The 25,241-nt window shown below is 45.1% G+C and overlaps 1 protein-coding gene across 1 annotated transcript; it reads left to right on the forward strand.

Moving 5' to 3' along the window:
• Nucleotides 1-1,879: 1,879 nt before the first annotated feature.
• YWHAG (tyrosine 3-monooxygenase/tryptophan 5-monooxygenase activation protein gamma) lies at nt 1,880-23,065 on the forward strand. Its single transcript, XM_027861667.1, has 2 exons — nt 1,880-2,000; nt 22,334-23,065. Exons 1-2 carry the CDS (start codon nt 1,914-1,916, stop codon nt 22,988-22,990), a joined length of 744 nt encoding a protein of 247 aa, XP_027717468.1. The 5' UTR covers nt 1,880-1,913; the 3' UTR covers nt 22,991-23,065.
• Nucleotides 23,066-25,241: the final 2,176 nt, after the last annotated feature.

Below are 25,241 nucleotides of genomic sequence, written 5' to 3' on the forward strand. Positions count from 1 at the left end.
AGCACGGATGGATTTTAGCATTTCATTCATTTCAGGCCATTTCAATCCAATTCAGAAATAGCATTTATTAGGCACCACAAGCAACAAATGAATAAAAATATATTAAGCATTACTATGTACCAGGCACTGTGCTAAGCACTAAGAATACAAAGAAAGGCCAAAACACAGGAGTTCACATTCTAAGGGAGGAGAGAGCAGGCAAGCAACTGCACAAAGATGGATCAATCCACCCAATGTTTGCGCATATTTACTGAGCTATACCTATATCTCTATTGAGATAGATCCGTCCATATCTATCTAGACATAGATATCATATCTATCTAGGTACATATCTATATCTATCAAGATATCTCTAGATATCTAATTATATCCCTATCTTGTAAACAATGTACAATCCAGCTATCTCCGTCTACAGATTGCATATCTATCTATAGATATGTAAAGCTATCTACATCTGCAGATTGTATCTCTATAGATGCGTCTGTACAGATTCATAGAGAGAGATAGAGAGATCTCGTTTATCCTCAGTAGCTCGTTGTCCATGCCAGGTTAAAGGGGTGAATTCAGTCTCAGAGGAGGCAGATGGAAGGGGGTAACGAGCTGGGTGCTGAAGGGGGACGCTAGGGAGTCCAGCACACCTGGATGAGACTGGGGAGCATCCCAAGCACGGGGTGCGGCGGGCAGGACAAAGGCACGGATGGCCCTGGGCCGTCCAGGATCTCACTGGGGACCCCAGTGGCTGCCCCCAGGGGCCTTCCACTCACTCTTCTAGGGGACAGACGACCAGACGTGGACTGTCCTGGAGGGTGGGCGGTTCTTAGGCTGAGCCTCGAAGGACCGGGGGGTTGGGGGGGAGAAGGAGAGGAACGTGAGGAAGGGGGCAGTTGGGGTAGCTCGTCCCCGGATCGTGGGGGGCTTTACAGGCCAGCAGAGGAACATGGATTTGATCCCAGAGGTAGTAGGGAGCCACTGGAGTTTATTGAGCAGAAGAGTGACGCGGCCCTCCCAAGCAAAGGGCACCCACCCCCACCTCCCCATTCAACTAGGGGGACAACGTCCCCCTAGGGAGGAGGGAGGGAGGAGAAGGAAGGGAGGGAGGCGCGCAGGCCCGGGCGGGGCCGGGCAGGGAGGGGGGAAGGGCAGGGCTGCGCAGAGAGGGAGAGGGCGGGGCCTCGAGAGGCAGTGAATCAGCATTCCGACTGGGTGACGCATGGCACGCCGCGCCCTCCCTCCCCCACTCCCCCACGGCTGCGAGTACAACCCCGGGGAGAGGGGCGCGCCCAAGGTGCCCCCCCTACCCCCGCCCCCTGTGGCTCAGGCTCTCTCCCCCAAGTCCCTCCCTCCTTCTTGTAAGTCCCCTGCTGCGAACAGCTCCGCTCTACCCGGCCTCTCCCCTCTTTCAAAGACCGAGGGATTTCCGCGCAAAGCCTCCTGGGAGGTGTAGTCTTCCTCACACCAGCCCAGACGTTGCCAGGGGCACTCGCTCCCGGTGAAGAGAACTACACGTTCCAGGAGTCCTCGCGACGAGGCGGAGACGGGGGAGGACGAGGAGAGGGCCAAGGAAGAAGGGGGAAGGGAGGCGCGGGGCGGGGCCTCGAGCTGACGTCAAGGCCGTGGGCGTGGCCCGAGGGGGTTGTTCTCCCGCGGCACGCGCAGCAGCCGCAGCCGCCTCGCGCCGGGTTCCTCCTTTGCAGCACGAGCCTCAGCGGCAGCAGCAGCAGGAGCAGCAGCAGCAGCAGCAGCAGCAGCAGGAGCCGGAGCCCGAGCAGCCTCTGCCGTCCCGCGGACGTGATTGGTCGGCCCGCCGCCCGGGCTCGAGCCGCCGCCGCCGCCTTCGCCGCGCGCGCCCTCCCCGCCGCCGCCGCCCTCAGCCCCGCAGCCCCGCAGGAGCCGGCCCGAGCCGCCCCGCGAAGATGGTGGACCGCGAACAACTGGTGCAGAAAGCCCGGCTGGCCGAGCAGGCGGAGCGCTACGACGACATGGCCGCGGCCATGAAGAACGTGAGTGCCCCCTCCCGCTGTCGCGACAGTGCCAGGGCGGCCCGAGAGCCATGTCGCGACAGGGCCCCGGGCCTCATCTCGCGATAGAGCGGATGGCTGACGTGAGGCCTCCATCCCCACCCCTTACCCTGCTGGGCTGCCAGATTGGGGGGGGGGGGTCGCCCTTTGTGCCCTCCCTGCAGTGTTGGGGGCATTCGGAGTGGGTGGGGTGGGGCGGGGGAGGGGGGGCCGCGTCCATGCGGTCGCTCTCGGAGGTTCCTCTTTCTCTGTCTGTCTGGGCGGCGCCTCTCCCATTCACTCGCCAGCCGCCTGCTTTCTCCTTTCTGTTCCCTCCACCACTCCCTCCCCCTCCCCCCCCGAGAGGAATTCAGGATGGGGGGGTCGGGGTGGGGGGCAGAAGAACCCCTGGGTCGGTTGTTAAAAAAAAAAAATCCCAATCATTCCGAGATCGCCGTGCGTGGCTCTTATTTGCTCAGTTTCTTCTTTAAAAATGCCCCCACCTTCTTCCCCTCCCTCCTTCCTGCCTTCGGGGAGGAGGGGTGGGGGCTGGGGGGCATTTTACCATTTTCTCATTTTCTTCTCATTGTCTCGAGCGTATCTCTTTTTTTTTTCTCAGCCTTGTCAATTGAAACATGCCTTATTTCCCCTTAAAATAAAGGTTATGCATCAAGTGAAGTGGTTCGATTTGTGACATTTGCTGTTTCTTTTTTAAATGCAGGCATACATCTATTGAAATCCCAATAAGTTAAAAAAAAATTCATCTCTGATCTGATCTTGCAAACAAAGCGATCGTGGGAGGCAGTATCAAGTCATTCCAGAAGATTCTGCATTTGTCATATTGCAGAGAGGCTAGACTGGGTGGAGGGAGGGAGGGGTTGCTTTAAAGGGGGGAATGTTTTTTATTTGTTTCGTGAGACAGGTCTGGGCTCTTTTTTTCACCCTTTAATAAATAAAAGGCTGAAGTGTCCCCTCCTGCTGATGAAAAGGGAATGCTGATTTTGAAATGTCGCAGCCTGTCTGGTGCACAGATGCCTGCCTATATTGCAGCATTTTTTCAGTCACCTTACATTTATCAGAGGGGGAACATGTCAGCATGTTCAAGGATGGGGGAGGGAGGCAGGTTTGGAACGGGACCAAAGGAACCTGGAAATGGCATGATCTGATGGATGACTAGGGTGCCTCAGTTATCCTAATATCTGATAGGCTCTCTTCAGGTATCCTTGACAAATAGATAACAAATGTATACAGTTATATAACAGAGGTATTAAAAATACACCAGTTTAAAACTGGATGACTGAATAAACCAAGTATATAGGATAAGCCCTCCTTAATTGGACGACCTCACCTCTTCTCATGATTTCAGTCACACCTGTGTAAGTTGAACTGGATCATTAAAGTAGGCCATGCTGAAACCTTTTATGTTTAGACGTTTAAAAAGAGTATTATGAGGGAAGGAGCTCCCTGCTAGAATTATGTTACAATTGGGGATGGATGCTCTATCTAGCCTGTATTTCAACATAACATTGGTACCATTGATGGTTTTTAACCTTTCATTCAAATCTGTTTCTTCTTTTGTGGTATATTAGCCCGAGCATTTTAACAGGCGTTAATCTTAAATGGATTTGTCTTGTCTGCTCTGTCTTTACGAACCTTCTAACTCTTCCTCATTTGCAGTTTTGCAGGAAAGCTTATGACCTCGCACTCATTGCCTTAGCAACACGGTGATGTCACACATAATGGCACCGAGGCTGCAATGCGCCCAGGTGGTAGGGAGTGTTCGAATGGCCCATGGCCAAGGTAATGCAGAAATGTGATAATACAGGAGCCGAGGGGGACTGAAAATTTTATTGTATCTACCCCGATGGAGAAAATGAAATTTGTGACAGGGTGAAGGGTCGTTCTGCTGTCCGGAATATTTTTACAGTGTCATGGTGCTTTTAGACATACTAATCAGTGACCTCCAGATGTACGTTGGGGCTGATCATCTTTGTTTTTTATATCGCATCTCGCCATTCTGTAGGATGACACACAGTGGAACACAAAGAGCAGTTGATAAGCAGCTAATATTTAAATTTCATGACATGCTTACAGTACACATAGAATCAGCTTTAAATGAAAACTTAAATTTCTCCTACAAATGAATTTCTCTTTAAATAAGCTTTGAAAAAAGGATGGATTTATTACCTGTACCTTGTGGTACTAATAGAACTCATTAATCAAATCATAGGATTTGGGCTTGAATTAAGGGGAGTGTTTTTATGAAAAGTATTCACATGGTATATAGTAGATTCAGCAGCAGCCTAGAAAGAGCCTTAGCAGGACCAGGGTTCAAATCTCACCTCCTTAGAGGTGAGTGGCAGCTTGATGGCTCAATGGATAGAGAGCCAGGCCTAGAGTCAGGAAGTCCCGAGTTCAAATTCTGCCTTAGACACATATAGTGACTGTGTAACCTTACCTTTAGCAAACAGGGGGGACTTGTCAGCATGCTTATAGATGGGGAAGGGAAGCATAGAACAGACCCAAAGGAAACCTGGAAATGGCATGATTGCCTGGGCAAGTTAACCTCTTGCCTCAGTTTCCTTATCTGTAAAATGGGGATAATAATGACACCTACCTCCCAGGGTTGTTACAAAGATCAAATTGGTAGCACATTGCTTGGCATGCGAAGCACTCTACAAATGTTAGCAATTATTTTGGGCGAGTTACCCAACCTTTCTCTCTGAGCCCCATGGTAGTACTGGCTATTCTCACTAACTGTCACGGTTGGGTATCATTCTACCTCAGACATAATTCAGTTTTCTTGCCCCCAGTTTTTAGGTACTTAAAGCAATAGTGGTTGTATATGGGTGTCTCGAATGAAAATGATGAAATATCTCAGGATGATATGAATTGATATGTCTTTTTCCTGAACTGTTCCTGTAGAATTTAAGTGGATGTCGCTTTTTTTTTTTTGAGAGCACCTTGCTATTTCTCATGTTCTAGACAATACCATTTTTGTACTTTGGTTTTGTAATAGCCTGCTAAGAAGTTAATATTTCTAAGTAGGCTACTGGTACTTGCAACTGCCTTGGGAAAGAAAAGGAGCCTCTCTACGAGTGACAATTAAAACCTCTGTGTTAACCCCTTATATTTCACAAGGGATTTGGAGATTTCCTTAATTTTAAAGAAATTACCTCCCCAGTACAATTGGTAATTAGGATTCTTTACATTATATCTTAAATTTGCTTTTTTTTTTTTTTTTTAACTGATGTGTATTCCAAGATGGCTAGATCAATAGCCATTATCACTAATGGAGTAATAATACCTCTGCAGACTTTTCAGAGGTGGCTGTCTGCCAACCCTTATTTCAAGTGATGGAAATTCTTCCCTCATGGGCCTATGGAGGTCCATCATTGATGGATCTTCTCTGTATACCCCTTGGAAAGAGAGCTAGCATGGGGTAGCAGGCTTGGAAAGCTGCACTTAGCACAGTGCCTGGAACTTAGTAGGTGCTTAATAAATGTCGATTGATTGAATTACTAATTGATTAATTGAACCATGACTACAAATCACTTTAATTTCTCTGGACCTCATTAAGAAAAAAACCTGTACCTACCTCAAAGGTGGGTTGATTGTGAGGGTCAAGTGATATGAGGTGTATATGAGGCTCTGTCTATAAGTGTCAGTCACTATAAGGTCACTCTCTCCTTGATAATCTAAGACCTTACTCGACTGATCTCCTTTAAACATTAAGTTAGAGAATCAGGGGCAGAAAGAACCTCTGCTTAAATGTAAAACTTCATGAAGCTAGCCTAGAGAACACCTCTAGAGTTGACCCTAGAATTGTAGTGATATTTCAGCCTTAGTATCTTTGATACACCACAATGGCCCAGTGGATAGAATGGTGGACCTAGAGTCAGGAGGACCTGAGTTCAAATTCACCCTCAAACCATTACTAGCTCTGTGACCATGGGCAAGTCATGTAACCTGTTTGCCTCAGTTTCCTCATCTGTAAAATGGGGTTAATGATAACACCACCTACCTACCAAGAATGTTGTGAGGATCAAAAGAGAAGATATTTGTGAAGTGCTTTGTAATTCTTAAAGTGCTCTATAAATGTTAGCTATTATACTTTAGAAATAGTTCCAAATAAGTCAGATTCTGGACTCATGTAAAAGGATAAAAGTTTTTAGCTTTCTACCCTACTTAGAATACATCCAGTAGGGTGACAGATGTCCCTATCATTGCCCAGAGAGGAAATGTACTAAATAAAATCTTACAGCAAATAAGGAACGTATTGGTGATCATAAGCACTGAGCCAGGTGGAAGTGTATACCCTGACTCTGCTTGGTTTGGCATTCCAGATCAATCAAACCTTTATTAAATACCTACTGTGTGCCAGGTACTGTGCCAAGTGCCAGATTTCTATTTAAAAGATGCCGGCCAGCATCCAAAAATCACACGATGCTCACCCAGAAGAGTTCTCTGGACATTGACTCCAAGCCTAGGTGTACTGTCCCACTAAGTAATGGTTTGCGGAAGAGAGAGGGGCCTTCTCAAATGTATTTAAAATGTATTTATTCTTCCTCCCCCTCTCTCTAATGAAGTGATTCTTTCCCAGCTCTATTTGAATGTACCTTAATGGAGGCTGTACTACTTGGTGATGTGGGGATCCATGAAAGAATAGTGCTTTGGGTTTCCATCAGCTTGGGGTTTTTTTTCTCCAGGAACAGATAATTAATGTCATTTAGCAGCCTTGTGATGAAAAGTACAAATATCTCACCTCACTAGTGATTCTTACCCTCCTCCCGTCCCCCTTGTTTTCTCCATAGGGCAGGCCAGGATGACCATCCTATTTTTCTGCTTGTACCTCTGAAGTGTGGAAATAAAATACACATGGTTGATGCAGGTCACTGTCTCTTCTGTAACTTACAGTCTTAAAGAATTGCCTGGAGGGGCAGCTAGGTGGCGCAATGGGTAGAGCACCAGTCCTGGAGTCAGAAGGACCTGAGTTCAAATCTGGCCTCACACACTTAGTAGCTGTGTAACCCTGGGCAGTCACTTAACCCCAATTGTCTTAAAAATAAAATAAAAAAAGAATTGCCTGGGTTACTCAGAGGTTGAGTAACTACCATGGTGGCCTAAGCCAGTGTGTGTCGCAGGTAGGATTTGAACTCAGACCTCCTTGACTCCAAGGCTGACCCTGCCTTTCCATATACCCTGCTGTGGAGTTACTTACCCCGTCAACTCTAAGACTGTTACAGACTATTTGGCTGATGTGCATTAATGATGAGAATTTCCACACTAAGCGTTCCCCTGCAATGATGAAATGGTCCATTTCAGCCTTCACCCTGTCCCCCCATAACAAAATGGTTGCCTCATAGGCTTTTTCTTTGATTTCTGTAATTTTATTACATTCTGAAATTAAGGCTGTGAACAGAGGTGCAAAGCTCATAGTATGTTTTCAGTGCAAAAAAGTACAAATACTTGATGTCTCAACCACCCCCTTCTGCTGTCAAAGCCCTTGCAATCAAACAATGATGAGATATTTGCTCCTTGAATAGAAATGAACCATTTTGTGCCCGTCATGGAATCATGTTGAGCTTCAATAGTCTCTTGCTGGTTCTTGCATGGTTTCTCCATTTTTTTAGACTTGTTCTTTTCTGCCATAAGCAGAATTTTCTTTGTCTGGATTGAACATTGCTTTCATCTATGGTATGGTTTTTGGTTACGTGTAGGCAAATGGCACAAATGTCACATGCAGATCTTTTCATGGAGCTAAGAGGAGTTTTTTTTTTTTCCCACTTCTACATTTATGCCACCAAAACAAACATCATTAGTCTTCCCCTTTTGTCCTCCAGAGATCCAGTCTTTGAGCTTGAGGAAGAGGACCGAGTATGATGTGAATTGTCATTTCATCTCCAATAATTCTGTCATGAGTATGACTGTTATCAGGGCTGGGGATGTGACAGTGATCACAGGGGGCAGCTGGTAGTGGGGGAGGGACGGTTAAAGAGCATTCCCCCCCCTTCAAACAGCTGAGTGTGAAAAGGCAGCTGCAGTGGGACAGCGAGAAGGCAGCAGGAGGCTTTAAACCTGATCTAGCGTAGGGCTTGAGGGAAGGAATTATGGGGGCTAAAATGTGCTTGGTGAGAGTTGTCTTGAGAGGAATGATGGCGCTGTCACTAGGACCAGACCCAGGAAACAAGAAGCTGCCTGTAGGACCAGGACCTACATGGCTCTAGAAAGAAATTCTGGAATGGTTTGAGTCTCTGCTGCCCCCTTATAGCAATCCAGCATCTCAGCAAAAAGGTAGAGAATGAATAATTCTCTTGGCTCAGCAGGGAAGGCCCAGCATGGGTCAGCAGGCTTGCAAGTAGCCCCGCTACACCCTGCCAGTCTACTTTGATATAGGTTTGTTCCAGTGCTGGTCGTCCTTGGGAGTCTATGAGAATAAATCAAGGAAGGGCAGGGAGCCACTAGTAGAATTGGGAAAGTGAGAATTTGGGGCAGGGTGGAGGAGAGGGGGAAATAGGAAAAGTCTGGATAAAAAATCCAGGGAGCAGTAGCTTTGGAGAGCAGAATGTTGTTGTGTGTTGAAGTAATGCCCTGTAGAGTAGTCTGTTACCTGCTGCAGGCCTGGAGTCAGCTAGTGCATGTTTCTACCAATGTTGGGTTTCTGTATAGGCCCTTGACCAGTGAGACCCTCCTACTGCTTTAAACATACTGAAGGCTCTTTGTCTTGCTTCCCTCCTCTGCCTGCAACCTCCCCACTGCAAAAGGAGGCAGGAGGACAGGCCTAATAAAGGTCTTCGAATAAAGTTATAAAGATTGCGTCCTTAACAGGCAACATAAAGCCAGGAAGGAATGACAGGATCCACAAACACTGATCGATTTAGACATTGGGTTGATAAGATAGGGAGAAATGTAAAGTCTTACATTTGGGTTCAAACAGCCAATTTCCCCAGGTACAAGATGGGGTTAGACAGTGTATTGTCTGAACAGGATCTGGGAGTTTGAGTGAGCTGCTGTTGGGTCGTTTCAGTCGTAATCTGACTGTCTGTGACTCCATTTGGGGTTTTCTTGGCAAAGATACTGGAGGGGTTTGCCATTTCCTTCTCCTGCTCATTTTGCAGATGAGGAAACTGAGGCAAACAGGGTAGAGTGCCTTGCCCAGGGTCACAGTGTCTGAGGCTGGATTTGAACTCAGGAGGAGGGACTCTTCCTCAGTACAGGCCCAGTGTTCTGTCTGATGCAGCACCACCTAGCTTCCCTTTAGTGTACTGCAAGGTCAGTATCGGTCAGATTAACTAATTCTAGCCTGTGGGAGTGGGGAGCAGCCAAACAAAGCGAATGCAATCTTGGGTTATATAAATAAAATGATAAATTCCAGGAACAATGAGGCAACATAGAGACTCTTCTGTATTCTCCCCTGTATCCTCCCCCCTCCCGTGTGTGGAGGAGAGAGTATGATTCAGGGCACCATGGTTGGTTTAGGAAGGCCACTGGTGAGGGGAAAACAGCAACCAGGCTGGCAGTGGGCCGTTGCCACTTGAGTTCATTTGAGGATTGGTGGAGAAGGAAGTTTGGAGATGGGGGGGGAAGGGTGGGTGGGATCTTGAAGAATATTTTAGGTTTTTCAAAGAAAAGCTAGCAGAACTATCAAAAAATGGATTGGACTGTCTCAGAATACTGGGTTCCTTTTCCCTGGGGGTTTTTGAACAAACGTTGGAGCACCATTTGTGAGGTATCTGGTTAGTGGAGGTTTTTCTTCACATGTTAACAGATGGCCCCTAAGGCCCTTTCAAGCTCTGACTGCCTTCCATCCCCAGCAGATGAGAGTGGTGATGAGGCCACAGCTGTGGCTGGAGAAGGATGAAAAGTTGAGGGAGGGACTCTTCATGGTAATCTTTTTCCTTGAACATCCAATTACTTAGCAGCTGAGATGGTTTAAAAAGGGAGGGGAAGGGGTGTATACCCCTAACTGGCCACCTTTAAAAACTCATTAGTAAGGGGTTACTTTCTTAACCTCAGGTGATGGTGTAGCAGAGGAGGGCCTTCGTTTTCAAGGGCAGCCCCTTCAGGGTCCTCGAGGAGGCTGTGACTAATCTTTTGAGGTCCATCCCTCTTGGGTTGCCTTTCCTCATTTCTCATAGAGAGGCCAAAGGGGCTGAAGGGATAAGCTGGAGCTCTATGAACAAGAAACCAGTTTTGCTTCTGGGTGGGCTCTAATTTTCCTTCTTGGCCAGTCTTGGATCCATTGCTTTAGCACTGAAAAACTGGATCATTCCATATGGATCAAGGCTTCTGGAGGCTTCAGAAACAGCATAGCTGTTTATAATCATTTATCACTTAGTTAAAATAAGACTGCTCACAGAAAAGGGGCTAGTCCTGTGGGTCTAAGGAAGCTGACCGAAAACTGAAGTTATCTGTACAGTTAATGCCCAATTTGGATGTTAGTTTTTTAAAACCCAAGTAGTGTTGAATGGAAATTGATGAACACAAAACAAAGATGGTATTTCAGGGAGTGCAGATAAGAGAAGGTGTTAAATGACTGGCTCCCTCTTTTGGATAGATACTGTTTATATAGTTTTTTGAATGTCTTTAAAAGTATCATGTTATCTTTTTATATCATTAAATCCTCATCAGGTCATTAATTGCTTTTAATGATGGTGCCAGTGATTTTGGAGATGAGGAGAATATAATTTTTTATCACCATTTAACTGCCTGTGTTTAGAGCTGCGATGTGAATGGCAGCACTGTAAAAAAAAAATAATAGAGCTTAAAAGTAGAACCATTTATTGGGAAAGATAAAAGAATTAATTCCAGTTGGAAAGATAGTCTTGAATTCAACTTTTCAAGTGAACCCCATCAGATGAACCAAATGGGCGATAATGTAATAACTTAAGAATCTGTGATAGACTGTGACCTCTAGTGCAGGTCACGGCCCTTTTGGGTGCCCCTGCAGAAACTTGAATGAATGAATTTTGGTTCTCCCCTCCGAAAAAATGCCTGGTAGCCAAGCCTCTGGTAACGAGTCCTTCTATACTTAAGCTAGTCTTCAAGAGACAAATGTGGCTGTACATTTCATTCAAAGTCTGCCTTCAGAGGACCTTCCAGCACTTGGGTTGTATTTGCTTGTATTCTCCACGGCCGCCTCCATTCAATAGGAGGCAGAGGGGAAGGAAATGGAGAAGAAGCATAAAGCAGGGTCAGAAATCGATTTTCTTAGAGGACAGCTCGCTACCTAAGTCCTTCTCCCTAATCCAGTGATATAATTTCCCTGCCTTTGATTAAAGTTTAAGAGCTTATCCTAGGAATAGTTTCTTGTTCCTGCTTCAAACTAGTTAAAAAATGCACAAATATTTGGTCCTGTGTAATGGTGTGTAACATTTTCAGATCTTCCATAACATAACTGTTCTTGCAATATTTCTCTTTATAATCTGGAGTATGTGTCTTTTATGCCCCACATGATGCTTCTAAACAAAACCACCTGGTTAAAAGCAAACTAGTTTTCTCCAGTTCCTTTTTAGCCAACAGTGAGTCTTCTTACAAGTTACTTATTTTTACTATTTTGATTTGGGCTTCCAGTGGTACTTTTTAATTTGTTTCATTTCCTTAGCAGTCACTAGTGCCACTCTATAGAATTACTAAACTACTTTCTATTTATCGTGTGTTCACGGTCAGTCATCTCTTAGGTTGACAATTGACCAGGGCTCTTGGGCCGGAGGAGTAAATAAATTCAAGTCCTCTTACACATGAATGACTTATGTGTAGCTCTTTTAGAAGTCTATTAGACGATATCTTTCAGAAGGGCAGGGAAGCAGTTCTAGACAAATGTGCTATCTTTGGCCATTATTATGCTCCTTGACTCTCACAAATGTTCCCTTCAAGTGCATAGTTTTGTGGACGCTTACCCTTCTTAATTGCTGTTGCATCGCTGTATTAACTGATGAATTTTATTTTAGTATATGTTCTGTTTGCAACAAAACATGGAAAATTGTCTAATAAGATTCCATTCGTGCAACTTTGAGAGTACTAGGTCCCCTAGACACAGTGGTGTGTACTTAAAATTTCTCTCGTAGTACGTGCTCTCATAACGTAAAATGTTGCCAAATGTCATTATACTGTTGAATAATTGTTTTGTGGTCACATCCTTTGTTCTCACATTAATGGCTATATATATATGATTCAGTAATAGTAGACAATTCTGATATAATTTTGATTTTAATATCTGATATTACGTTAGATAATCATTTACAATCAATGCCTACGTTTTCATAGAATTGGTTTCTCTCTCTTCCCTCCCCACTCTCCCTGACCCAAGGACAAGGATTAAGTTAATTAGAGCGTGAGTTTTCTAATCCCTCTTCATTTTTACTTTCCTGTGTGCTCTTTGATGAATGATTTAATCTCATTCTTGCAATATTGATTGCAAGTTAATCAACAAGTACTTATTAAGTGCTTAGCATGTGCTGGGCACCATTTGATCAAAAATGCCTTCAAGGGGCTTATATTCTACTTTTAGGACGGTACAGTATGTACACCAAGTAAATAAAAAGTGTACTTATGCAGTCACTTAGGGTCACTTGGGTGGAGCATGGCCAACCCCAGGGATGGAGGCTTTTGCTGGAAAGTGGTGTGGAAAGCTAGCTTCCGAGGAAGTCGGCTCCCAAAAGCATGAAGAGAGGCAGAGGGAACAAGAGAATTCTCAGTGCTGGGCAGCAGACTGCAAAGCACAGAAGCAGGAAAGGTATAGAAGGCCAAGTAGGCCAACACGGTTGGGGAAGCAGAGGGCACACAGGGGAGGTGATGTGAAATCGGCCAGGGAAGGTAGGCTGGAGCCAGTCTGTAGAGGGTGTTAAACGCCCTTCTGGAGTCTGTGTAAAGTCGTGGATGGTTTTGGCCCCTGGGTCTCAGAGGTGGACTGGAGGGAGGAGAGACTGGCCAATCAGGAGGCAGTTGGAATCCTCCAAAGAAGAGGTACCTTTGACAGAGATCTGAATTAGGAGAGACTGGGCAGAGGGTTGATTAACAGGTCTTGGCAGCAGGTTAGGCCCATGTGGTTGGACAAGATGGCTGTGGAGGGCCCTTGTAGTTCCTGATCTATGGTACTGTGATGGTCAGATATTTACTCACACCAGGATTTTATTTTGTCATAAGAACTAGTGGTATATGCCCTTTGAGATGATGTATTGTCTTTGTGAAAACCCTAATCTGGACCAAAAGATTGGACACTAGAATTGAGGGCATGATCCAGAAAGGAGCTGAAGTCTGTTTGCTAATCATATCATGTCTGGGTCAGGGTAGCTAGGTTTTTCCTGGTCTTTATAGGAACCTCAAGTTAGAGATAGAGTAGCTCTCATTGTACCTTTTTGACCAAAGCTTCTGGTCAGCCCAGCAGGATCCTAGTTAAATCAGGCTGAAGATAAATGTTAGGAGCAGGCTTGAAAAGGAGAAGGACTCATAGAAGAGCAACATGACGCCTTGGGGTGGGGAGGGATCCGCCCCACAAGTCCTCCATGGATGCCTCCTAGTGGTAGGAAGGTGACTGCAGTAGAAGCCTAAGTGTGACTGGGCCTACCCAGTTGCAAAGAGCTCGAAGACAGGGCCACCAGCCGATTGTTCGGGTGATCCAAGGACCGCCATCTATCAAGAAGGTGCTGCTCACCCAATCGTTACGTTTCTCTTGGGGGCGGGGCACAGCAACTCACTTTTATGAAGAAGTTAGTGCAGAGGACATTCACACCGATGATATTCTGTTCCTCCAGATGGAAGCGTTGAATCCCTGTTGGGGGCAGAGAGAGCTTCCTCCAGTGGTAGGAGAAAACCAGCTCTTTTAGAACGTGTATTTTAAGTGGAAGCAGGAATAAATTTTAGTTGAGACTAAAGGTAAAACTGGGCAGGAGATCTCCAAACACGGGCAGTTAGTTCCTGATGATAGAATTTAGAGCTAAAAGAAACCTTCACTATCTTGTCCCAACCTCCTTATGTCAAGATACTTTATTTCTATTTATTTTCTCCTTTCGGTGGTTGGAGCAGCATGATGTTTTACAAAGTATCAAAAATCGCTAGATGGTTCTCTGGCCTCCTAATTGTGATTACAAGTGTCAGTTGCTGGTACTGTCTCTACCCCTTCCTGTAGAGCCTGACTTCTCATCTAGTTCTAACTGCCTATCAGATTGATTTTACCTGAGCCTTAGGTTCTTTTACAGGTCTCCAAAAGGAAAACTTGAAGAAAGGACCAAATAGGTAAGACAAGGATGTTCCTTTATTTTCCTTAAAACGTGAGCTCCCAGAGAACAGGAAGGCAACCAGTAGACATAGTACTTAGAATATTGATTTGCAGTATTTAATTTACTACAGTATGCAATGTTGGTGAGTGTGATGAAGGGAACCCTGGAATAGAAGTCGGGAAACTGGGTCCCTGCCCTGCCCGCACCAATCTTGGGGACCCCAAGAAAGGCATGCTGGAAGCTGGATATACTGGTTGGGCTTTATAATGAACAGTTAGTAGAAATTAGTCATCATGATTAGGATCCTGGGAGTAATATATCTATTTGTATTGCTTTTAAAATAATTTGGTATTGATAGCTTTTTTTCTTCATCACCTACATTTCTGAGTGCCTCCCTTCTTTGTACGGGAGAACTTTCCACTATAACAAGTGGTTGAAACGGGGGAAGGGGAACAATCAGCAAAAATCAGTCAACACATCCAGAAAGTCTGACATCACATGCAGTGTTCCATAACCAGAGTCCCTTCCTTTACAGAAAAGGGGGCTGCCTTCTTGTGTCTTTTCTTTGGGGCCTACGCGGGTCATCATTTTCAGTTGTTTTGTTCTTGTCCATTCGTGTTATTGTGATGATTGTGTATATTGTTTTTCCATTTCTCCTTATTTCACTTGCATCAGTTCATGGAAGTCTTCCCATGCTTCTGTAGTCATCATATTCACCACTAATATTCCATTGCATTTAGGTACTTCAGCTTGTTTAGCTGTTCACCAGTCAGTGGGTATCTGTTGGGTCTTTTACCCTGTCTGGGGCCTTTCTTTTTATCATTGGCTTCTTGTGTGCCTTACATGGGAGTGGGGGGGGGGGACCCCTCTGCATCAGAGTAGAGACATTTGAGTTATTTTCTTAGAATAATTCCAAGTTGCTTTCCACAGTAATTAGACCAATTCACATTTCTACCTGTAGTGCATCCGGGTGCCCATCCTTCCACAGTGTCTCTGACATTGAGTGTTCCTGTCCTCTGCCATGTTTGTGATGTTTTAAGAAACCTTGCCACTCATTCACTAGAAAGGATAAAAGAAAAATTGTGTTTACTTATGTCTTATTAGTGATATATTCTTCTACCCATTAATAGAAATGTGAGCCCAGTGGCACATAGTTTTGAGTTAGCAATAGTGATTCACAAAAATGAAACCATTGACTCTTTTTTGTAGCCTTAGGAACAAGAATACTTTTCCAACTAGAAGGAACCTTAATCACCTCCCAGTCTTTTTAAGCATGAGGACCCCTTTTGCTTTCAACCTCAAGAAATACATAATGACCAAATGCTGCTGTGAAATTTGTGTTACAGTATCTACTTACGTTTGAAAAATACTTTTAATGCATAGGGGTGTGACATTTAGTTTATAGAAGAAACGCTTGCTTGCTTACTTGTTATTGACCGTTTAATAAAGCTGTCTGATGCTTTCTTGCAGCTTTCCCAAAGCCTGGCGATCTCTGAAATTCATAGACCCCTAACGAATAGCTCCCTAGCCTAGTGATGAGGAATAGTCCCCCTCCTCTCCTTGATCCATGGGGAAGCTTAGGCCAAGTGAAATGACCTGCTCACAGTAGCAGAAGTCTCGGCAGAGCAAGACCAGAAGTACCTTAGCCTTTTGCCAGGGCAGGAGCCCTTTCTTTCTAGTAAACCCCATTGCCAGTGAAAGTGTATTGAAGGTGCGCATTCTTCCTTGACTTTTCCATGTAGCAGTCTGGATCTGCTGGTTTTCCTTTTACTCTCCATTCTGGGTGAGTCTTCATCCTAGCCCTGAGCCTCTCTCCTGTAGATCTCTGGCAAGCCGCCCCTCCTGCTCCTCAGAGTCCATCACGAACTTTCACTGCCCACACCTCGTCCTCTTGGCGTCTCCCGTATTTCAGCAGTGTCAGCCATCTTTGGACCCTTTGTAGAGCTTTCTCATGATAGAGGTTTCTCTGTATTCTTCCACAATTTGTCACCTGCCACACTAATTTATCCTTCTGTTCTCATGGCTCCCGCCCATTCAGAGCCCTCATTTTCACCAAACTTGACTATTGCAGCAGCCTCTTAATTGATCCCTCTTCTTATTTCACATTCATCCTTCCTGCTGTTGCCTGATTAATTTAATGTATTAGGTGCCAGACACAGCAGATACGTGACAAAAAACATAGTCCTTGCCCTCAGGGCGCTTAGGTTCTATCCAGTGGGTGGTGGGAGTGGAGAAATAAGAACATGTACATAGAAAGCTAAATACCAGATGTATCCAGAGTATCTGCTGGGGAAAGGCTCTTTTTGCAACCTACACCTCAAAGGGAAGAGATTTGAAGGAAGTGAGGAGGAAGGCTAGAGTGGAGACCAGAGCAGCTTCTCTGTGATGATCAGATCTTTGCCATCCAGTTCTTAGGCGACTCTCATAGCCTCCCAGATAGAAGACCCAGCCGACGACCTGTCCAATTGCTGTCCGATTCTTAAATGACTCTGACGGCCTCCCAGATGGAGGACCCATTACCTTTCTGGTCCTTGGTGCTGCTGTCCTCCTTTAGCTTCTCTCTGTCCTTGGAATGGCCGCCTCTCTGGACCTCTTCCTGCTTAAAGTCCTGCCCAACTTGAATGCCATCTTTTTCATGCAGCCTTCCTTGGGTCTCCTCCCTCCCCCTCCACTTCAGTGATGGCTCGTTTTTGTACCGGTCCTGGTTCCATGGGATCCATCAGTGTCTATCTGGGAAGGACCTCAGACACCCTCCCATCCAGAGCTCCTTCCTCTCTTTGTGTGTCATGATAGGCTGGTGAAGCCTCTGGACTCATTCTCAGAATCATGTTTTTAAATGCAGTAGATTGCAAAGGAAACCGATGATTGACTGTGGCTATCAAAATGCTTTTTAACAGGTCACTGGCTCTGGGTGAAGGACCCTTGATCTAATCCAACCCCTTCATTTTACAGGGAAGGAAACTGAGGCCCAGAGAAGGGCAATGACTCATCTGAAGTCACGAAGGTCATAATGTCTGAACTCAAACCCCAAACCATTGTTCTCTCCTATTGTATCACACTGCCTCGTTAGTGTTAGTATGTGCCCTGAGTTGTGCTTCCTGTGAGAAACATAAAATCGTGTTTCTATTTCTTTTGATCTCCTTAGTACTTAGGGTTTGGCACCTAGTGGGCCCTTAAATAAATCTTTGTTGAATTGTTCTTTACTTAGGTCTGCAAAGCACGACTTTAGAATTAATACACACAGAACAAATTACTAAGTTTCCAAAAGGTTCGCTTTACTCTCTGTCTACAAAGATGCTGAGTATACATAACCGTTTGGCACATGTCAGCAGTGACCCATGTTCATTTCTGTCATGCCAGTCTGTGCCAATGATAACAAACTCAAATGTGTGACTTTAAAACACCACAAGTGCAGAATTTTAAACCAATAATATGAAACGTAGTTTCATAGGAGACTATGTAGAATCTCTTGCAACTTAGTTCTCAGCTCTTAATTGCTATGACCAGATAGCCTGGGTTCAAAAAAATCAGTTGCTGAGTCTAGGAGAGATGGCGTGGCTGGCCTATTCAGATGGGGGGAGGACTGGAGGGGTGTTAATCAGCAAGCCCAGTATGACTCAACAGTGTGACATAGCATCCCCTGAAAGCTAATTCATCGTTTTAGCTAGTGCTGTTCTAGCTCCTCAGTCCTCTGGAGTGCTCTGCTCTAGTCTGTCCTCTTGTTGGAGGGCGTTTGATAAGGGAATTCTGTACAAGTCATGTTTTATAAAGACTGGTTCAAGGACCCAACTCGGGGTGAGTTAGCTTAGGAAAGACTTAAGAGCTGCCTTCCAATATTTAAAGGGCCACTGCCCTCTAGGTAAGGCAGAATAGAGGTCCTGCATGGCAGCAGAGGACAATAGTAGGGACCGTGAGTGGGAGTTGCACAGATAGTTTTCAGCTCCGTCTGTAGAACAAGCTTTCACACGTTGAAGGTGCCTCCTCAGAAGCAGGCGGGTTTGCTCTGGCCTTTGGCCTGGGAGCTGTCCAAGCAGAATTCAGTGCTCGATGTATATTTGTTGGGCATGGGATCTCTGTTGCATCCAGCCCTGTATGGGCTAGAGGGGCCTCTGCATCTCACGAGTCTACTTGTCCCTTCTCCTAGGCGTGCAGCGTCTCCTGCTTGGGAAGAGAAATCTTGATGCATGCAGCCTCTGGCAGCTGAGGAGTTGGAAAGTTTAGGAATAATGTATTCTGTACATGGCTGAAACACAAAATGAGAAAGCCAATGAAAGTGTTTTCCAGAAACAGCAAAAGTTCTTTGAATAGGTAGCTCTTAGCAAGACATAGTTACCTTGGCTGCCTATTTCTTTTTTTAGGCAGTTGGGGTTAAGTGACTTGCCCAGGGTCACACAGATAGTCTGAGGCCGGATTCGAACGCAGGTCCTCCGACTTCAGGGCCGGTGCTCTATCCACTGCGCCACCTAGCTGCTCTCTTTGCTGCCCATTTCCACGCGCACGTGTGATTATGGTAGAGCAGTTTATTACTCAATTGTCAATGTGGTAATAGATAGGGCTTCTTCTTTCCTCACAGCCCTGTTTCTTTGGCACCTTTGACCCACTAAGTGCAATTTGAATTTGAACTAGGATCATGTGTATCTCAGAATTGGAGCCAATTGAGTGAATTCTTGAACTAGAATCTTTTTTTAGCAGGAAAGCCCTGGGGAATAAAACCTTGTACTTTTTTACATTTCTTGCTAAACTCCCAGGCACTGATGAATTGTTGCAATACACCCAAAAGTTGTATTGACTTTATTTATATTAAAACTGATTCTGTTGATTCCATTTTGAAACATAAATATGTCGTTCCCCCCCCCAAAAAAGATACATTTTGTACCCTCCATTCAGGTGACTATCCCACCCTAAATTAATAGCTGTTAGGTCTCTTGTTTTTTAAGGGCTAAATGACACAGTTCAGTTTTTAGACATTAAAGGATCTTGTGTCTGGACTTGTATTGGCAGAGAAATCTCTGTGGATTTTCCAAATGTGACTGAGTTACTAGATCTAAAGGTAATAATACTATTTCATAACATTGTTATGTTCCAATTTAAGGCTTCAGAGTTAGTAAAACACACTTCTTTCTGTAAGCACAGATTGCTCACTTTTGACTGCCGCTGAACACATCCTTATTTGGTGAAGGCCTTATGATATATAGTGGTGAGGCAATTGGGGCTTTAAATAGTTTCTGGCCCTTCAAATAAGGGCAGCATGATTTAGGGAAAGGGCCAGAACTTCATCTCAGTAGTCTTGAGCACCCAAGGTTCATGTTGCAGTGAAAGAGATATTGCATTATAGCCAAGAGTGCTGTGCTTAGTGATCTGTGTGCTGTCCAGACCTACATAGTAAATGATCAAGTAATGCATTCGTGAGTGTTAGGAATATACTGCAGTAAATTTGTCAAATTAAAAGCAACTTTGAGTATGAGTTTAAGCAATATTTTGTGCCTGAATAAACTTGTTTATTCTTGTTTAACAAAATTGTTAAACAGTGGTGTTTAACAGAGGGTTGCTTTACTAGTAAATTTCATCTGTCAGTCATGAATAATGCCATTTTCATGGATTGGCTGTTAACTCTCATTGCCTTCTGCCCCTCCCCTCCCCTCCCTTCCCCATCCCCAAATATGGCAGAGGTCTTCTTAGTGGTAGGAATGGGACTGTATAAACATTGCGTCCCAGAGGATTCAAGTTGGATAGCCAGTGGAGATCGGGGTGAATTGGTAGGGTGGGACCAGGTGATCTTCACAGACTCTTCAGTCACAAACTGAAGAGTTGGGGTGTTATTTGTTTTTTGGTTTTTTTTTTTTTTTTTAGGCAGTTGGGGTTAAGTGACTTGCCCAGGGTCACACAGCTAGTAAGTGTCAAGTGTTTGGTCTGGGGCGGAATTTGAACTCAGGTCCTCCTGATTTCAGGGCCTGCGCTCTATCCACTGCACCACCTAGCTGCCCCAAGGGATGTTACTTTGAAGGCAATAGTCATTAAAGGGATTTGAACAGGGGAGCAACATAGCAAAGATATTGAAGGCAGTTTAATTTTGGGATACTCGGCCAAATCGGAAGGTGGAGAGCCTAGGAGGCTGTCCAGAGATAGGAGTCAGAAGGAAGACAGGAGCAGGTTTGCACAATGAAGTGGCAAGACTGACTGCTGGATGGGAGGGAGAAAAAGCAAACACTGTTCTGTGCTTTCTAACGCTCTGAGAGAACTATCCTGATCTAGCTTTGGTTTGTCCAGGTGTGGCCTGGGGGTAGTGGGATGGTGGCAAAGGGGGGGAAGGGAGTTTGACATTCTGAGGATTTCCCCACACGTGGGAGGTATGGGCGTTCTCCGTGGTGGTGGGAGATTCAGCCTGAAACAAGCAGCCCCATCCATCTTTGCGTCCTGGTGTTGCTCTGTCCCTTAAATCGTGTCAAGGAAGAGAATCCTTAATACGTGTTCTTATTCACATGACTTGAATCGTGTCTGATGATAGCACCAAAGCTTCCTTAATGCTGGAATGGGCAATCAAGGCCATGAAGCAAACCGGGTATAATGAAAAGTAACTGGGCTTTGGGGTCACAGGAGCTGGGTTCGAATATAGGGTTTTTTTTTAGCACTATACTATGTGGGCTTGGTCAAATCGTTGAACTCCTGGGCTTTGGGTTTCCCTTCTATAAGATGAGAGGGGGACCAGGTCCTTTTCTAATCTAATTTTTACTTATATCTGTAAGATAGCATGTAGTTTAAAGTAGTGACTGTAATGAGATCTTAGCAAACATAGTTTTCCAAGCTTGGATTTGTCATCTTAAAGAATTATAACTAGTTTGATGTTCTGTTTCCATAATTTCTAGCAAATTAATGGCTTTTGATATACCAGAAGTTAGTTTAAGATGGATTGGCAGAACTTGGATTTTAAGGTAGGGTTGCATAATGGAAGGAGCACGGCCTGAGGGCAGAGGACTCAGATTCTGCTCTTGTTGACTTTGTGCCTTTGCATAGGCCACCAGCTCTTCTGTGCTTTGTCTTCATCTAGAGATGCCTGCCTGCCTCACACAGGTGTGATGAGGGTGACATGGTTAGACATTTCAGCTGTTGTCATTCAGGGATATGCCATTTGGGGGCAATATTCCACACATGTCCTCCTCCCCCTAAAGTGTGGCCACAGGCTCAGGGTAAAAAGAGGTACCTATGAAGATGAGGTTCCAAGTAGTTAGCCTGGGGAATGGTGGGCAGTAAGATTGACTCTGAAGGGTGTGGCCACATTGTTTTTTGGAGCTTCTACCCACATAGCAGAAGAGTTTGTGCATTATTCTGAAGGAAGGTAGCCCAAAACAGAAAACTTTGTGCTACGTAAATGTTAGGTGATGTTATCAAAACTTATTCACAAAATTTTGTAAACTGGATGACAGCGTAAAGGAAAAAAAACAGCTTGGTTCTGATTCAGAATAAAACAGTGGTGTGGGGGTTATTAGGTGCTAGTAAAACCTGGTGTGGTGTAATAAAGCGCTTCGATTATTGAATGAGGCCAGAGAGCCAAGCCAGCTTCATGTTGAGTACTAGGTAGGGTGTGTGTATGTGATTAACTCACTTTTTGGAATATTAAAATGTCACTATGGAGAGATAGAAGATGACTTGAGGGAACTGTAAACTTAATTTGGATCTAAATTTGCTTCATCATCTTGGCCCCAGAATTCAGTTTTTGCATGTGTTGCTCTTTGGAGCTTTACCTGGGTGAAAGTGTCATTTCTCCCCCACCCCTACCCCCACTCCCCCATGGGAAGAAGGCTGGATTTTTAATCAGCATTAGACTTCTGATCCAGCATCCAAAGATGGAAATGATGAGAGCTCCAGAGAGCCTACTTGATTCAGGCCTCTTGTTAAAAGTGCCAGATTTTGACAGTGGATTCCGGTGATGGGGTATTTTGAGGTTCTGTGCCCGTTTTCATGCGTCTCACCCCTCTCTTCCTCCTTTCCCTTTGTTCCTCTGTGCAGATTCTCTCTGTTAAATGGCTGTCTTACTTGAATTTGAACAACAACTTAAAAATGGCTGGAAGCCCTACTAATGTCACCTTTGCTGTCATGTCTTTTTTGTCTTTCTGAACACAGGTGACAGAACTGAATGAGCCGCTGTCCAACGAAGAAAGAAACCTCCTCTCTGTGGCGTACAAGAATGTGGTGGGGGCTCGGCGCTCCTCCTGGCGGGTCATCAGCAGCATCGAGCAGAAGACATCTGCCGATGGCAATGAGAAGAAGATAGAGATGGTGCGCGCCTACCGCGAGAAGATAGAGAAGGAACTGGAGGCGGTCTGCCAGGACGTCTTAAGCCTGCTGGACAACTACTTGATCAAGAACTGCAGCGAGACTCAGTATGAGAGTAAAGTCTTCTACCTGAAGATGAAGGGGGACTATTACCGCTACCTGGCTGAAGTGGCCACAGGAGAGAAGAGGGCGACGGTGGTGGAGTCCTCAGAGAAGGCCTATAGCGAAGCCCATGAGATCAGCAAGGAGCACATGCAGCCCACTCACCCCATCAGGCTGGGCCTGGCTCTCAACTACTCCGTTTTCTACTACGAGATCCAGAATGCTCCAGAACAGGCCTGCCACCTGGCCAAGACCGCCTTTGATGACGCCATCGCTGAGCTGGACACCCTCAATGAGGATTCCTACAAGGACTCAACTCTCATCATGCAGCTCCTCCGGGACAACCTAACGCTCTGGACCAGTGACCAGCAAGACGACGACGGCGGAGAAGGCAACAATTAAGACCCCGGGTGGACTGGCAGCCGCACGCTGATGCTACTACTGCAGTCTTTATTTTTTTCCCACAAGTTGGGGGGGTCGGGCGGGGGAGGGGAAGGGAGGGGGTGACCTTCCCAGGGAGGAACCCACGGCCTATCTTTGATTGCCTCTTTGACATTTTTGCCAAAATACCACTAGTGGAAAGTCGGGCTGGCTGTGCTGGTATGGAGTGGCAGCTTCACGCTGGCATATGGACTGTTCTGTAGATTAATCCGAGTGGAGCTGTCTTTGATTTAACTTATTGCTAGTGATAGGGTTTAAGACGAAAAAACAACTTGAATGGATTGGCCCTCATTTGAATAAGTTCTGTGGTTCCAGTAAGAATTCTGGTTTTTGTTTTTTTGCTTTTTAATGTTCATGTGCTCATGTCTTGAGTTGTGGGTGCTGTGTATAGTTCCTGTGTCGTAGTGGTGTATCTTCCGTGGTGCACGCTACCCGTCCTGGCATCACTTCAATCCCCTCAGTATGGCGGCTCGTTTAGCCTTAAGACTTAGGCCACGTTAACTCTTCCGAGACGCCCATTAGCTTTGCAGTGTTGACACTAAGTTACAGTTTACAGTATTCTACATGACAGCCATACGTGACATCAAGCCATCTCTCGTGTCTCCTCATTTGCCTGGGTGTTTGGTGTTTTTTTCTTCCCCGGTCCTGCTTTCCACCGCGTGGGCCCGAGGGCTCGCCCAAGGAGTAGCAGAGATGCCCTGTCTTGGGGCTCGTGGGTAAATAACAGGTGCTTGGCAAGTGGTGATGGAATTTTGTTCTTTTTTTTATTTTCCGCTATTTACTCCACCAAAAATAGTTAAAACACTTTAATAGAAGTAGTTTGGGGAGAGGGATTAAACACCACAAAAAAAAAAAGTAGAGAAAATTCAGGTCTGTACGTCACGTGCTGTGTTGGTGTTTTCCGAGATGACACCACAGCTTCCTCCTCAGGGATTCCACTGCCAGTCCCCTTTCACTTGACTCTCTCCCACTGTACCTTTGTCCCGTGGCATTCGGTCACCTGTTGGATTATGTGGAGGCTTGGTGGCCACTGGAAGAGGCTGGGGTAGGTAGAGTGAGGGAAACGTCAGGTGCTCGAAGCCCATTTGGTAGAGAAATCCACGATGGAAGAGCGAGGAAGAGGAGGTTCACATGAACACGGCCCTATAAAATTTAGGGAGCCCTGGAACTGCCTATTCTTTCTTTCTCTTCCTCATTGAAAAAAGAGAAACTTCTTCCCTTCATCCCCACCCGAGTTCTTTTATTTAGGCAGGGAGAAAATAAATTGGACCCAGATCATGACCAGATAATACTTGCTTTTATTTGACTTAAAGGCTTCTTTTCTTTTGACTTTTCCAGCTTTTAAAAAATTAAAGCATAGGAAATTGGAGGTTGACTGCCATTCCCTTCTAATTTATTTAGTCAGTCACCAAGCATTGATTGAGCACCTGCTGTGTGCCAGGCACTGTGCTGAATGCTGGAGATGGAGCTTTCCTTGATTGGGATAGAAGGAAGATGCAGGGCTCTTGCCACCAGTTGGTTTCCAGTAAGCCTTGAATCCCTTCTTCTTTTGGAGAGGCCAATCTAGAAACATGATGTATCAGTGTTGCTTACATGTTATGTTCAGTTATTTTTTTTTTTTTTGGTAAAAACTGCTATAATGTGTCTAAAGTCTTATGGTCACAGATATTTTGGCTTTTGTCCTCTCATTTAAGCAGGAATAAGTAATTGATTGAATGACAAAATGACTGACAGAAATGTTTCTGCTAAATTTTTATACCAAAATTGACTTTATAATCATGAAAACTGGACCCAAATGCCAGTGAAGTCAGAAGAAATCATTCTTCTAACGCAGAATAAATGTATTCTCTATGTAACACCACACAGTCTCCCTGACAGTGACTCCCTTTAGAAATTCATTTCCATGAACTAGAGGGAAAAGTCTGAATTAAATGACCCCTACTGAAAGAACAGATAGGAGAAACCTGGATTTGTGCAGATGCTGCCAGCTGATACTTTGAATAGATGCCATGGAGTGGATGAGATTGGATGAGGGGGAGATGGGGTGTGGTTCTATTTTACTTTAAAGTAATTTAAATTCGTGTTCAGACGTGAGCAGTGTTGTCCCTACCTGTATAACTTGGAAGTAATTTACTGGAATTACAAAACCTATTTTTTTTTTTTTTTTAAACTTCAGCTTTGGCTCTGGCTGCTTTTAGCAAACCCTTCAGAC

This window comes from Vombatus ursinus, unplaced genomic scaffold (assembly GCF_900497805.2).
Source record: "Vombatus ursinus unplaced genomic scaffold, bare-nosed wombat genome assembly UNPS02014768.1, whole genome shotgun sequence".
NCBI lineage: Eukaryota > Metazoa > Chordata > Mammalia > Diprotodontia > Vombatidae > Vombatus > Vombatus ursinus.

Bases quoted from the DNA above. Each gene is read 5' to 3' on its own strand.
- YWHAG (XM_027861667.1), top strand. From the start codon at position 1,914: ATGGTGGACCGCGAACAACTGGTGCAGAAAGCCCGGCTGGCCGAGCAG. The intron at 2,001-22,333 runs GTGAGTGCCCCC...TTCTGAACACAG, and splicing joins TGGCCGCGGCCATGAAGAAC to GTGACAGAACTGAATGAGCC.